Source organism: Lactuca saligna, chromosome 2, assembly GCF_052625555.1.
Source record: "Lactuca saligna cultivar CGN05327 chromosome 2, ASM5262555v1, whole genome shotgun sequence".
In the NCBI taxonomy this organism is placed as follows: Eukaryota; Viridiplantae; Streptophyta; class Magnoliopsida; order Asterales; family Asteraceae; genus Lactuca; species Lactuca saligna.
In genome coordinates, this window is record NC_136418.1 from 48,991,308 (window position 1) to 49,006,682 (window position 15,375).

Genomic DNA, 15,375 nt, shown 5'->3' on the forward strand with positions numbered 1-15,375 from the left:
AAATTTTATTTCATATTTTTTTCCCTTTTTTTTCATTTATTCTTATTGAATTTATTTTTCATTTTTTTTATATTCAATAATAATAATTTCTTGATGAAATATCATTATTTTTTACTGAAAATATCTTTATTTTTTGTTGAAATATCATTCTTTTTTACTGAAATATCATTAATTTTTACCGAAATGTTATACATTATTAAATTTTACGTATTAAAAAGCTATTTTCGGTTTATAAAATTAATTTATTTTAATTTTTTAATATCTGCAGCAGTATGAAGCTGTTAAAAAAACAAACACGCTTTTAATTATAGTCTGCAGCCGTTTGGTCCACCTCTTCTACTGCAGAGGGTTGCAGAGGTGGTCCGCAGACTTCATGAATTTTTGCTTCAGAAAATCAAACAGCACCTTGGTGATGAAATAAAAGTGATTCCTTTTCCCTGAATCTTGTGCCTCGTGAATTATTCCAATTACAGGGGTAATCGCATTAGTTTGTCTTCCAGTTTATGTGAATTTAAGGATTCAGGAACCCTTACAATTTTAGGTTTTCCCCAATTCTCTTTCATATTTAGGAGGTGGCAACGTGAATTTGAGAAGAAACAGGTGGCTTATCCTTCATTATAACAAAGGAGATGTTCGTTTTCTTACTTAATGGGTACTTAATTTGGACACCTAATGACTGATTTAGTTTTCTTTTTGTGGTCTAGAATTATATACAAATCAATAAAGCCTAGCCCTAAATCAATCATAGGGTAAAAGAGAAAATAAGGTAAAAATGTTGCTTATCACTACTATTAGAAATATTCATGTTGCTTATTATCCTAATAAAACAATAACTAGTATCTAATAGTATATCAACTTGAAATTGGAATCTTTTTATGTATCAAGAAAGAAAGAAAATAAAAGGGGACAATTGCTTACAGCTGACAATCCCAAGGCTTGATGTTGCTCAGGGAAAATTTCACATGCGTATATTCACAGAAAGTTTAAAATAAAAACTTTGTAACTTTTAACATTTTTAAGATACTAAATATACCTTGTGAATTTCATGGTTTCTGTATAAAGCTATACTTGTTCCTTTGGGTGCCAACCCATATTTATGCACATCTGTTGATATAGAGGTTACTCCTTGCCTTGGACAGAAAAATCAAACGGTGGAATTGGATACCTGCAATAATTCATGAGAATCATGCAAAAGGAAGCACAGAATCTCTTTTAGCGACTTTCTTTTGATTTTCTATTTAATTTTTTTGTGAAGCAAAAAAAGCTATACCTGATTAGTTATTTTTCAACCATCACGCATAAAGAGTTCTTTATGTATGATTTTGGTTTTTATATCCTTTTTCATGTTTAGTTGATTGATGATATTCACCAAAGTACTAATTACTTGTAAATTATTATAATTTTCTTTATGGGTTTCTCTAGACAAAACTAATTATCGGTTCTTTTCTTGAAGTGATCTCAAAAGGCTATCTTTTGAAGGAATACTCACACCTGAGTTAGGGAATCTCACTCAGTTGAGACGTCTGTAAGTGTCATACCTGTGCTTTCTAAGATTTACTATGTTTTTTGTTTAGTCCACAATTGAAATCTTTTTAAAATTTTGTTCTTGTTCAAGGTTTCATATCGATTTTGAGGTTCTCTGGACCAAAATTGGTGTGAAGCTTTGAATTAAGGACCAAAATTGATTTTTTTTTTATTCTGAACTACATATGGTAAAAAAATCAGAAAGCAGGGGACCATTTTGTAGAAATTTCCAAACATCAAAAGAGTTGAATTAATGATCATGCTAACAACTCGAACACCACTCTTTTGTCCATTTTGTATAAATTTACATCTTATCGATTCTTTTAACATTACTATTACGATTAACCACTTTCAACTTTTCAAGTACAACATACTAATAATATTGGGTAGATTTTACAAGTCCTTAAATATTGGGGTGTCATAAAACTAATAATATTGTCCTAAGATGCATAGTTGATTGGTTGGTCCATAAGTTTTTCATGCCCAAATGCATAGTTGATTGTTTGTTTGGGACTTTACACTTCAATAAAAGACCCATCTCTTTAGTTCTGATTTTATTATAAATATTCTACTCTTACGCATTATTTCAAATTCCATTAATATTTTGACCAAAGAGTGGTTTTAGAAGAAAACTTGAATATACAACACAAGTTGATGACCTTTTACCACCTAAAATCTAAATCTAGAAATTATTTGTACATTTATGTATAAAAAGTTGTGGCTTTATCATAAATGAGTCTTATTTATTACAAAAATGTAACTTTGAAAAAGCTATTTTAACCCGTACATGAAATTCCTAAATTGCCCTTAGGATAATGAAAGGTTGGATTCACTATTGAATTCCCCTTTATGATTTTGCATCATTGTAATTAGTACCTTTGCATAAGTTTGATCCTAAAATGGATTGTTAAATTAGTGTTGCCTCCATATGAATTTATTCCAAACTCTGCAAAACTTGTTGACTTGAAGGCCTATATTTACGAGCCATGTGAAAGCACCTTCTAAGGGGTAATTTTGTCCATTATCTTCTTTAGCTTCATTATGTCTGATAGGAATGGGGTTGCCCATTTTACCAAACTAAAATCATGTATATCTCTCTTAGTTTTATTTTTTATATTCTCTTAGTTTTAGGAATCAGGGACCATAATTGATGTGATGATGTGAAACCTTGAAATAAGGACTAAAGTTGAAAGACTTTTGATTCTGGAACTAAACACAGTAAAAATGAGAAACCATATTGACCATTTTTGTAATTACTTTTAGAATCATTTTAACTTTCAGTTCCTTTTTTCTCTGTGTGCTCTTGTGGCTTAGAATTTTTTAAAGTTCCAACTTTTAAAAAGCTTTTGCTGATCTTTATTTTATTAGTTTTGGACGTTTACAGCCTCTTTTTCCTGATGACAGTGGTGTAGATCAGCTGGTAGAGATTATCAAGGTACGTTCTGCTCTGTTATGTTCTTTTTTATGTCTTTTGGTGCCTTCATATAAGAATAGACACTGTTTTTTTTATATCTTTTTTATGCTAGTTGAATTTAACAGGTTAATTGAGAATTAGATGTTGTAATAAGAAGAAAAGAAGGATGCAACAATAAACAAATAAATGGGCGTATGTTGCTATATCTTGCATTTAACCCCAACTCCCAACTCAAATCATATGAATAACATTTTACAAAATAACATATAAAAATGCAGATTTTTTTTAAAGATGTTAACATCTAAAAATAAATAATGACGAGCTTTTAGTTTTGTTTCTTCTAGTTACCTCAAAAAAATTTAAGGGTTTAGACATCTAATTTTTTTTTTCAAAATAAAATTGCAATTTTTAAGAGCTTCTTCCTTTGTATATTTTCTTTTAACTATATATAAATCAATAAAACAAACTTTAATTTATGGACTTATATAATTATATATCGCAATAATCTATTTTAAGAGTTTCTTCCAATTTAAAATTTTTATAATCCATGAATAACCATAACATTTATATATAGTGGGAACTATTCAAAAACTCAAAATTATGTCTTGATCGAAATTTTATACAATCATGCATTGAAAATTTAAATTATTCATGAATAAGCATATCACAAATAAAGTTGTAATTAAACACACTAAAATTAAAATCAGAAATACAAGTTTTTTAGAACAAATAAGTAAACCCCTGAAAGAGGTCAAATGAGCCATTTCAGTAGGGGCATATCCGTCCAACATTTGTCAAAGTTAGCAATGCATTGATTTCCAGAAACTTCCGGACGAAAACTCAGCTGGATTTCACGTGCATCCAGTTTCTTCCAGTTTATGATTCTTTATTTCATCACTTCCTGTTACCCCATTGACTAGCCTCTTGCTTGGATCCTTTTGTAGCAACTAAAAAAAATAATTTTTTTGTGGTCAAACATTGTCAATATTCAATTTTTTTTAGAAAATAAATACACTTACCCCTTTCAAAAGGGCGTGTGCTTCACTTGAGAAAAATGCAGGGAGCTTCATCTTGTCTTTCAATATCTTTTTCTGTACTTTGTCCCTGTTTCCTCCATAAAACGGTGGCTGTTCAAGATTAAATTAGACTTGATAAGGGCAAAACGGTCATTTCACAAGGAAAATTTTACCAATAAGAAAATCACAATCAGCTGTCCTATGAGCATCTCAAACAACTAGATTCCAACACTCCACCAATCAGCAGCCATGTCATGGCCTTTACCAAGAATAATTTCAGGTGACATGCATTTTCATCAAACTCTTTTGCTAGCCCAAAATCCGTAAGCAAAGCCTAAATAAATAAACTCACATGTTTAATAAAAGAACTATGTCATCATCATGTGGGACCCATCAAGAGAGCGGACAAAGTTAGGAGGAAAGGCTGTTCTTTGTCAAAATTTTATATTTTTATAAGATAAGATTATGCATTTATTGATTTTATAAATTTTGACGGGTTATAGCAGGGAAAAACGATCCAGTACTACGGACAACTCCTCTTGGACTTCCTGTTGTTCAACCACACCGCAAGTTAGGAAGGCATCTTGTGAGTTCTTTTAGTATGTCAAATTGTCAAATCAAGCCCCTGTATTTTGGCTTTTTTGCTAATACGAACCAAAACTTTTTGAAATGTGTAGATTAAGACATCTCTTCAAGTTTTGACACTACAACGAGAAACCGATAAGGTTATATCCGTAACCTTTTCTTTATTATGCTAAATGCAAGAAATAACGTTTTTTTTTTTTTTTTTTTTTAATTTTTTTTTTTTTTTTTTTTATCACATGTGATGGTGAAAAGACAAAGAACAGCCTTTCCTCCTAACTTTGTCCACTCTCTTGATGGGTCCCACATGATGATGACAACCAACCATTGCTTGTAAAGAGGTTGGCTTAAGTTTTGCAGGTTTATAATCATTATTATTTCATAATTTTTTGATTGTTTTGAATAATGTTTTATAGGAATGAGAACCGAAGATGATTGGATGGACATGAAACGAAGAGAGCAACTAAAATGTTATTTTGAAGTTATGTTTTATGAAAACTTATTTCCCGATGTTTATTTTGAAGGTTAAACTTTTTTTTTGTTTGTACCTCTGTTGCGTACTTTGGATTTCTTGGTGTTAAAACGTTGTCAGGGAGTTTGATGTTATGTGGACAGTTCTTAACCGTTGGTAAACTTTGATAGTTTTGGTATTATAATGTTTGGTTGTATCATTATTTGATGTTTTTTTAGTATAATAGTTTGATGATTGTAGTATTTTTTTTCTTTTAGAATCATAATACAAAAAATGATAATCCAAGTTCGTGACGGATTAGTGACAAAAAAACAAATAAATAAATAATGCATGAATTTTGCGAGGGATTAGCTACGGGAAAAAAAATCATGTCTATAGTTTGCGACGAATCGGTGATGGAAAATAAAAAGTTAATGTATGAATTTTGCAAGGGATTAACTATGGAAAAAAAATCATGTCTAAAATTTGCAACAGATCAGCAACGGAAAAAAAATCAGTATATGAATTTTGCAAGGGATTAGCTACGGAAAAAAAAGTTGATCAAAGAAATTTGCGGCAAAACGGCGACATAATGACTTTAACAAATTTTGTCGCTGATGCCCCGAGTAAATGCATTGAGTGACATTTAGCGATGGATATTTTGTCGCTACATTTGTCGCAAGGAAAAACAGATCCGTCGTAAAACCCTCGTTGGGAAATTAGCCACGTTTTAATTACATATGGAGTGAATCCGTTGCTGATCCATCGCAAACAACATTTAGCGACGGAATAGCGACGGATTCTTCCGTCTCTAAAACACATGTTTCTAGTTAGTCATTTTCTAATTTCCTTAGGAGTTGATTTCTAGGAATATACACTAGGCTTTCTAAGTCTAACATAAGTATTTTGAAATTTACTAAGATTAATTGGATGAAGAAGTGGAGTAGAGCATATAAGATTATAAGTATATTTAGAAGACTTAATAGCTCATAAAAGATTATAACATAACTATTGTTTTGGATGATTGTTTCAAACCTCACACTTGTTTAAACTTTTAAATATTATTTTGGTACCTAAGTTCTGCAATTCAACTTTATGTAATAACTTGTGTCAAAAAAAATATATGTAATATATATAATTTGATTATATCAATTTAAAAGAAAGAGGATTAGTTCACAATTAATGGGTTAATTATATACAAATTATGAGGTTTAATGATCAAAACCGTCATTCTTCAATATGGCTTTAAATTCGAGAAAACGAGAGGACTCCTTCAGTTTTTGAGTTAGGCATTATATATAGCTCGAAAAATAGAGTGGAAACCCCACTAGAATTGCAAGAAACAAATGAGATTCGAAGGAGAAATCGGGTGTGGAAGTTGTTAAAGATTTTCGGAGTTCTTCTTGAAATTAAGGTATGACCACTCGATTTAAGCTTGATTAAGTTGCTTGATTAGGTTTGTTTGATTCTATTATGTGCTTTGGTTCCATATCACGTTTCTGTTGGGGCCAATAGTGATTCAATTGATAAAAAAATTAGAATGTTAAGTTCTTGAAAAAAAAGTGAATAATGTCTTACCTAGGTGAATTACTGAAAATTGTTTATGGGTTTATGTTTATATGATATAGAGATAATTAGAAGTGATTGTACATATTTATTTGCCATTATATTGGGTTAAATCAAAAGCTTCAGTTTTTCTGTAAAAATGGTGGAAAAGAAACAGTGAGGGGTTAAGAAGAAGAAGACGTCAGGCTGCTTGTTGGTATAACATTCAAATAATAATAATAATAATAATAATAATAATAATAATAATAATAATAAAATGCATAAAGAGTGTCAAACGTAGTTGGTCAAACTTCAAAGTCTCTCACCTGACTCATTCTTCGAAACTACATATTACATATGTGGTCCTTTGTTTTCTTATGACTTGCCATTTCTTTATTTTCAACTTACAAATGGTTAATTTGTAACGTACAAAAGATGTCAAACATGTTTACCATATGTTTTTTTTTTCTTTTGTTCAAATGTGTTAAGATTATGGAAATACCATTTTTTCGAAGAAATACATCATTTATTGTTATATCAAGTATTTTCCAATATTAACGATTAAAGGTGAAACCTTTTTATTTAATTATATATATCGAGAAGGTTATTATAAACATCGTATTCAACATATTTAAATAAGAATCACTATTTTGGTTGAACGAAACATGTGGATATCGGAACCAAAATGATCGCATAGGATGTTTTTCTAGAATTGTTGCCTTAGGAAAATTTGTTGGTGGAATGTAGGGTGTGTGTAGCGTGTCAAGCTTTCGTTAAGACCTAAACGCCAAGAAGGTAAGTTTCGTGTGAATTTTGTGGTTGCTTGCATGAAAAGTTTATTCTAAATTATTTGCAATTAGATGTTACCGTTGTTATTGCTATGAATATTTGTGTGAAATTTTGTGAATTATTTCATATAAAATGGTGAAAATGGTGGGTGACATATAGGGAACAGGTGTATTTACACGGTCTTATTATTAGTCGTCGTACAGGGTGTTAGTACGTGGTGGAGAGCTTACGTTCTGTTTATCTAGCCGTAAGCATATTTGTTGTGCCCGGCGGAGGGACTTGTTCCCTGGAAATAACAATAGTTCCCTAATGTGTTATCAAGGGTGGAAAGAAATGAAAAGAATTATATTGATAAATTGTTGCATTATTTTTATTTTATTGACGTCAATATGCATGAAAACCACGAACTCACTAAGCCCTAGGCTTACCCATTAGAATCTTTAAATGCATGCAACCCAGGAAATAACGTAGCAAGTGGCAGCGGGAATGGAAAGGATAAAGTTCAGACTTGAAGAAGGCAACAAGTTTTGAGGAAGACGTAGCGCACCAAGTGTTTGATTAAATTTCTATTTGCTTCCGCTATTACTATTAATAATTACATTAGTATTTGAATCTTGATTTTTGGAAGTTTTGGGACTATGTTAAGTTATATTTATATTTGAAATTTGGGGCGTTACAAGTTGGTATCAGAGCGTGGTTTAAGCAGATTAGTCGTTGTTTAAACACCTAAGCTTAAACGGGAGGAGCGGTACATCGCCTAATCTGGAATGCGTCTCGTTTGTAGGTACTATGGGTCGTGGAAAGGAAGTTGTCGATGGTGGGGTGTCAGTTGAGGGTACTAGTGGGTTACTTCCTCACGAGAAGTTCAAGGTCGAGTTAGACCTCTCTGAATCGGAAGGCAGTCTGGAACCAACGACCCCACTCAGCCTCTCTGAACGGGATGAAGAAGACGAGGATGTGGAATCCGAGGTGGAGCCCGAAGAAGATCCTAAGGAGGAGCCCGAAGAAGACCCCGAGGAGGAACTCGAGGGAAATCACGTGGAGTACCATGTGGAACAAAGATACGAAACGTTCCATATGCCTTATGTGGAGTACACGCCAACTAGTCCTAGTACCTATTGGGAGCGACTTTATAAAGATGAAATGCCACAGGCATAACTCGAGATTCACAGTTTGAAAAGAAAGATTGAAGAGATAGATGAACATAGGTCAAGGCTCGTATAGGAGAACCAAATAAGGGTTGATGTTGCTGAGAAAAGTAAACGTAAGATACGAAGGTTGGAACAAGAGGTGTTGGAGCTAAGGAAACCCACTATCACTAAGTTGTGGGAAGGGTTTGTGGCTCGGGAAAAACAAGCCAAGGCCGCGACTTACGAATTCCTAGATAAGGTGGTTGGAAGAGAACCACCTCAGGCTGAGGTGCTGGTCATTCAAAGTGGTCCCGAAGATCGAAAAGCTAAAAAGATAAGGAAGTACTTGAAGGAGGGAAAGAGAATATTGAAATATGATGACATCATTTTTAAAAATTAGGAAGTAGGAGTGCAATGATTTGTCCTTTTTTTATTATTTCTCTTGGTTGTTAGCTTGAGTGACTTGATGTGAACAAGACATATGTCTATTTTTGAGGTTTTAATAATTTGGAATAAAATTTATGTTTGTTATACTTATTGTGTTATAAACATAAATATGTAGTTGATATGTCTTCACGAAGGTCTGGGAGGTTCACTAGGGTCACTCCGGAGGAAGAGCGCATCCCAATTGGAGCTTATGTTAGAGCACCAGGAGATGTTCCAGAAACCCCACTGAACCCAAACGCTAGTCGTGGACGGGGCCAAGGAAGAGGTAGAGGTAGGGGAAGAGGCCGAGGGGTTGTTACAGCACCGATACCTATACAATCGGCCCATGGTAGCTCTGGATCCCACCGAGGTCGAGGTCGTGGAAGGGGTCGTGCGGCAAACAAGATCACTAGAGAGGAGTTGGCTGATGAGATTACTCGAGCAATTCGAGACACCTTACCAGATGTAGTTGCTCAATCACGAGAAGCGATAATGGGTGAGTATGAAGGTAACTTAGGTGGAGGTGAAGAGGACTACGAGTACAGTAAACCAAATATGAGTTGTGAACCAAGTATTGCACAACCCACAAGGCATCATGGCAACAACGATCGGTGGGGTTGTAGTTACAAGACGTTCATGAGCTGAAAGCCACCCATTTTTAACGGAGAAATTGATCCCAATTTGTCATCAACATGGATCATGGAGATTGAGGGAACGTTTGATACTAGCAAGTGTGTGGATGAGGACAAGGTGATTTATGCTGCGACAATGCTAAAAGGGGAGGCAATACGTTGGTGGGGCATGGTGAAGGAGGTTAGGGGGCATGAGGCAGCCAAGAATATGTCATGGGATGAGTTCTTAAGAATTTTTAAAGAAAAGTTTTGCCCTCGTACGGCGGTTAAACAGTTGGAGGAAGAATTTTTAAGGTTGGAGCAGGGGAATATGACTGTGCGAGAGTACACCACTAAGCTCACGGAGAAAGCTAGGTTTGCCGAATTTTATGTTTCTACAGAAGAAAGAAGGGTGGAACGCTATATATGGGGATTGAGAACAGCTATCCGTGAATTTGTGCAAATTCAAAAACCGGGTACTATCCAGTCTGCTGTTGATGCTGCAGAAGGTCGCGAACGTGAGAAGAATCATCAAGGTGAAAACAGGGCTTTGGGGAAAAGAAAATGGGATGGTACGAATAATGATTCGAAGAAAGGCAAGACTTCAAGGCAAGAACGTAAGGTTGATCAAAGCTCTGGAGTAAAGCAATATCCAAAATGTAACCGTTATCATAAGGGGGAGTGTAACATGAATCAGAAAGTTTGCTACAAGTGTGGGAAGCCAGGGCACATAGCCACAGAATGTAAGACAGGAAGGGTATGTTACGGGTGTGGTTCCCCTAACCACATTAAGTCGGAATGTCCCCAGAGTAAAGGTAACAAAAATCAAGGGAGGATAACAGACAATCAGTCGACGGATAAAAAGGCTGACACTGGTAGACCAAAAGCTAGAGCTCTTCGCATGACAGCTCAGGAGGCTTAGGAAACCCCGGATGTGGTCACAGGTACTTTCATAGTAAACTCAATTCATGCTAGGGTGTTATTTGATTCTGGTGAAAATAGATCTTTTGTGTCTACTACTTTTTGAAAAAACCTGGGTAGAAATGCAAGTCTCTAGAACATGCCTTAGAAATTGAAACTGGTGACGATCATTGGGTAATAGTAAGAGAGGAATATGATGATTGCTCTATCGAAATAGAAGGTAGTGTGCTACCGTTAAAACTATTACCTATAGCCTTAGGTGATTTTGATATTGTTATAGGGATGGATTGGTTGTCGAAAAACCAAGTGATTATAGATTGTAAAAATAGGATTGTTCAAGTTTGGGTGCCAGAAAAAGGAATGGCAAAGATTTACGGTGATCGGCGAATTAAGGACTCTATTTTGATATCAGTGAATAAGGCAAATCGTTATATAAAGAAAGGGTGTCAAAGTTATTGGGCATATGTTCTCGATGCCAAACAGGACAAGCCTGAAATAACACATATACCAGTTGTACGCGAGTTCCAAGATGTGTTCCTTGATGACCTAACTAGCTTGCCATCCGATAGGCAAGTGGTGTTTTGAATCGATGTTACCCTAGGAGTAGCACCGATAGCTCGTGCGCCCTATCGGTTAGCACCAACCGAAATGAAGGAATTGATGGCTCAGTTGCAAGATTTGCTCGACAAGGGTTTTATTCGGCCCAATACCTCACAGTGGGGTGCACCAGTACTATTCGTCAAGAAAAAGGATGCGACAATGCGAATGTGCATTGACTACAGGGAGTTAAACAAGGTGACTATAAAGAACCGGTATCCATTACCGAGAATTGATGACCTATTCGATCAACTCCAGGGGGCAAGTTACTTCTCAAAGATCGATTTGCGGTCGAGGTATCACCAGCTGAAAGTCAGAGAAGAAGATGTGTTGAAGACAGCCTTTCGAACTAGGTATGGTCATTACGAGTTTTTAGTAATGCCATTTGGTTTGACCAATGCACCAGTTGCATTCATGGATCTGATGAAACAGGTGTGTAAGCCATACCTAGACAAGTTTGTAATTGTATTTATCGATGACATATTGATATACTCTAAAAGTAAGGCAGACCATGAGCAACATCTGTGGCTAACACTTAGTTTATTGAGGAAAGAAAAATTATTTGCCAAATTTTCAAACTGCGAGTTTTGGCTTCAGGAAGTCCAGTTTTTAGGACATGTTGTAAACGAACATGGTATCAAGGTGGACCCAGCAAAGATTGAGGCGATTGAAAAATGGGAACCACCAAGAACCCCATCAGAAGTTCGAAGTTTTCTTGGGTTGGCAGGATATTATCGAAGGTTTATACAAGACTTCTCGCGCATAGCTGCACCGCTAACTACCCTGACAAGGAAAAATGTGAAGTTCGAATGGAGGCCAGAGCAAGATAATGCCTTTAACGTCTTAAAGGAAAAGCTTAGCAGTACACCAGTATTATCTTTACTAGAAGGCAATGATGACTTTGTTGTTTATAGTGATGCATCTAAGTTACGCTTGGGGTGTGTTTTGATGCAAAACGGTAAGGTGATTGCTTATGCCTCATGACAGTTAAAGGTTCACGAATGTAAATACCCAACGCATGATATGGAGTTGGCTGCAGTAGTGTTCGCTTTAAAGATTTGGAGACACTATTTGTATGGGACAAGGTGTCAGATCTTCACTGATCACAAGAGTTTGAAATACTTGTTCGATCAGAAAGATCTGAACATGAGATAGCAACGTTGGATGGAACTATTAAAAGATTATGACTGTGAGATATTGTACCATCCAGGGAAGACAAATGTTGTAGTTGATGCACTAAGTCGTAAGGAAAGAAGAGAGTCATTGAAGACTCGGATGATGAAGATTAGCATAACCACCATCTTATTAGATGATTTGAGAAAGAATCAAGAGGAGGCCTCGAAGGAAGAGAAATGGAGAAGTGAAAGGGTGGCGGGAGTAATACAATCATTAGAAAAGGATAGTCGTGGTTTGAAGTGTTTCCAAGGAAGGTTTTGGGTACCACGAGTGGGTGAAGTACGTAACTTACTTCTCAAGGAAGCACACATGTCAAAGTACTCAATCCATTCGGGGACAAACAAGATGTATCAAGACTTACGAAAATCTTACTGGTGGCCTGGTATGGAAAAGGATATAGCCTATTTTGTTGAAAGGTGTTTGACGTGCTTGAAGGTGAAGGCTGAACACCAAAGGCCATACGGTCAGTTACAGTCAATGGATATTCCAGTGTGGAAATGGGATCACATCACAATGGACTTTGTGATCAAGTTACCAAGGACACCGAAAGGATATGACGCGATTTGGGTAGTTGTGGATAGATTAACTAAATCGGCGCACTTCCTTCCGATTAAGGAGACATACCCGTTGGAGAGGTTAGCTAAATTGTACGTTGACGAGATAGTGAAACAGCATGGAGTTCCACTGTCTATTATTTCGGATCGGGATAGTCCTTTTACGTCGACATTTTGGGGTAGCTTCCAACGAGAAATGGGTACTCGAGTAAAATTGAGCACGGCATACCACCCGCAAACAGATGGGCAAAGTGAACGGACAATACAGACCTTGGAAGACATGTTAAGGTCTTGTGTTATTGATTTTGGAGGGTCATGGGAAACTCATTTGCCATTAATTGAGTTTGCTTACAACAATAGCTATCATGCAAGTATAAAAGTCGCACCATATGAGGCTCTATATGGCAGGAAATGTAGAACTCCATTATGTTGGAATGAGGTGGGGGAGAAACAGTTGGCTGGACCTGAACTTGTTCAGCAAACTACTGACAAAATCCAGGTGATTAGGGATAACATTAAGGTTGCTCAGGATCGGCAGAAAAGTTATGCAGATAAGCGGAGAAAGCCAATAGTGTTTCAGGTTGGTGATAAAGTTATGTTAAAAGTGTCCCCATGGAAGGGTGTTGTGTGTTTTGGTAAGCGGGGGAAGTTAAGTCCTCGCTACGTTGGACCCTTTGTAATTAAGGAACGAGTTGGAGAGGTAGCCTATCGATTGGAGCTACCAAGGGAAATGCAGGGCATTCATAGCACGTTCCATGTCTCTAATCTAAAGAAGTGTCTAGCGGACGCCACCATCGAGGTGCCACTTTCAGAAATTAAGGTTGATGAGAAGCTACGATATAGAGAAGAACCTGTTACAATTATAAATCGAAAATTCAGAAAGTTAAGGAATGTGGAGATACCTCTAGTGAAAGTTCAGTGGAAGTATCATAAAGGTTCAGATGCAACATGGGAGACTGAGCGAGATATGATGACTAAATACCCTCATTTATTTGATTAGTTCAAAATTCCGAGGACGTAATTTTTCTAAGGGGGGAAGTTTGTAATAACTTCTGTAAAAAAATATAAATATGTAATATATATAATTTGATTATATCAATTTAAAAGAAAGAGGATTAGTTCACAATTAATGGGTTAATTATATACAAATTATGAGGCTTAATGATCAAAATCATCATTCTTCAATATGGCTTTAAATTCGAGCCAACGAGAGGACTCCTTCAGTTTTTGAGTTAGGCATTATATATAGCTCGAAAAATAGAGTGGAAACCCCTCTAGAATTGCAAGAAACGACTGAGATTCGAAGGAGAAATCGGGTGTGGAAGTTGTTAAAGATTTTCGAAGTTCTTCTTGAAATTAAGGTATGACCACTCGATTTAAGCTTGATTAAGTTGCTTGATTAGGTTTGTTTGATTCTATTATGTGCTTTGGTTCCATATCACGTTTCTGTTGGGGCCAATAGTGATTCAATTGATAAAAAAATTAGAATGTTAAGTTCTTGAAAAAAAAGTGAATAATGTCTTACCTAGGTGAATTACTGAAAATTGTTTATGGGTTTATGTTTATATGATATGGAGATAATTAGAAGTGATTTTACATATTTATTTGCCATTATATTGGGTTAAATCAAAAGCTTCAGTTTTTCTGTAAAAATGGTGGAAAGAAACAGTGAGGGGTTAAGAAGAAGAAGACGTCGGGTTGCTTGTTGGTATAACATTCAGAAAATAATAATAATAATAATAATAATAATAATAATAATAATAATAATAATAAAATGCATAAAGAGTGTCAAAGGTAGTTGGTCAAACTTCAAAGTCTCTCACCTGACTCATTCTTCGAAACTACATATTACATATGTGGTCCTTTGTTTTCTTATGACTTGCCATTTCTTTATTTCCAACTTACAAATGGTTAATTTGTAACGTACATATATATATATATATATATATATATATATATATATATATATATATATATATATATATATATATATATATATATATTCGAGAAGGTTATTATAAACATCGTATTCAACATATTTAAATAACAATCACTATTTTGGTCGAACGAAACACGTGGATATCGGAACCAAAATGATCATATAGGATGTTTTTCTAGAATTGTTGCTTTAGGAAAATTTGTTGGTGGAATGTAGGGTGTGTGTAGCGTGTCAAACTTTGGTTAAGACCTAAACGCCAAGAAGGTGAGTTTCGTGTGAATTTTGTGGTTGCTTGCATGAAAAGTTGATTCTAAATTATTTGCAATTAGATGTTACCGTTGTTATTGCTATGAATATTTTTGTGAAATTTTGTGAATTATTTCATATAAAATGGTGAAAATTGTGGGTGACATATAGGGAACAAGTGTATTTACACGGTATTATTATTAATCGTTGTACAGGGTGTTAGTACGCGGCGGAGAAATTACGCTATGTTTATCTAGCCGTAAGCATATTTGTTGTGCCCGGCGGAGGGACTTGTTCCCCAGAAATGACAGTAGTTCCCTAATGTGTTATCAAGGGTGGAAAGAAATGAAAAGAATTATATTGATAAATTGTTGCATTATTTTTATTTTATTGACGTCAATATGCATGAAAACCACGAACTCACTAAGCCTTAGGCTTACCCATTAGAATCTTT

At 35.2% G+C, this 15,375-nt stretch overlaps 1 protein-coding gene and 1 long non-coding RNA gene across 9 annotated transcripts; both read left to right on the forward strand.

Annotated features, from left to right (window-relative positions):
• The first annotated feature begins 1,277 nt into the window (after positions 1 to 1,277).
• On the forward strand, positions 1,278 to 5,186 carry LOC145028869 (uncharacterized). Of its 8 annotated transcripts, none has more exons than XR_013676225.1 (7): positions 1,278 to 1,314; positions 1,454 to 1,525; positions 2,929 to 4,234; positions 4,458 to 4,540; positions 4,632 to 4,679; positions 4,792 to 4,877; positions 4,953 to 5,186. It is a non-coding gene; the product is annotated as an uncharacterized LOC145028869 (long non-coding RNA). The 8 variants fall into 8 exon arrangements; XR_013676228.1 differs by having other exon boundaries at positions 1,279 to 1,314; positions 2,893 to 4,234; XR_013676229.1 differs by having other exon boundaries at positions 1,279 to 1,314; positions 2,909 to 4,234.
• Positions 5,187 to 9,576: 4,390 nt separating this feature from the next.
• LOC145029688 (uncharacterized) lies at positions 9,577 to 10,410 on the forward strand. Its single transcript, XM_078978180.1, has one exon. The coding sequence runs from the start codon at positions 9,577 to 9,579 to the stop codon at positions 10,408 to 10,410; it is 834 nt and encodes a 277-aa protein (XP_078834306.1).
• Positions 10,411 to 15,375: the final 4,965 nt, after the last annotated feature.

Excerpts from the sequence above, each read along its gene's own strand:
- LOC145029688 (XM_078978180.1), top strand. The coding sequence starts at position 9,577 with ATGGAGATTGAGGGAACGTTTGATACTAGCAAGTGTGTGGATGAGGAC.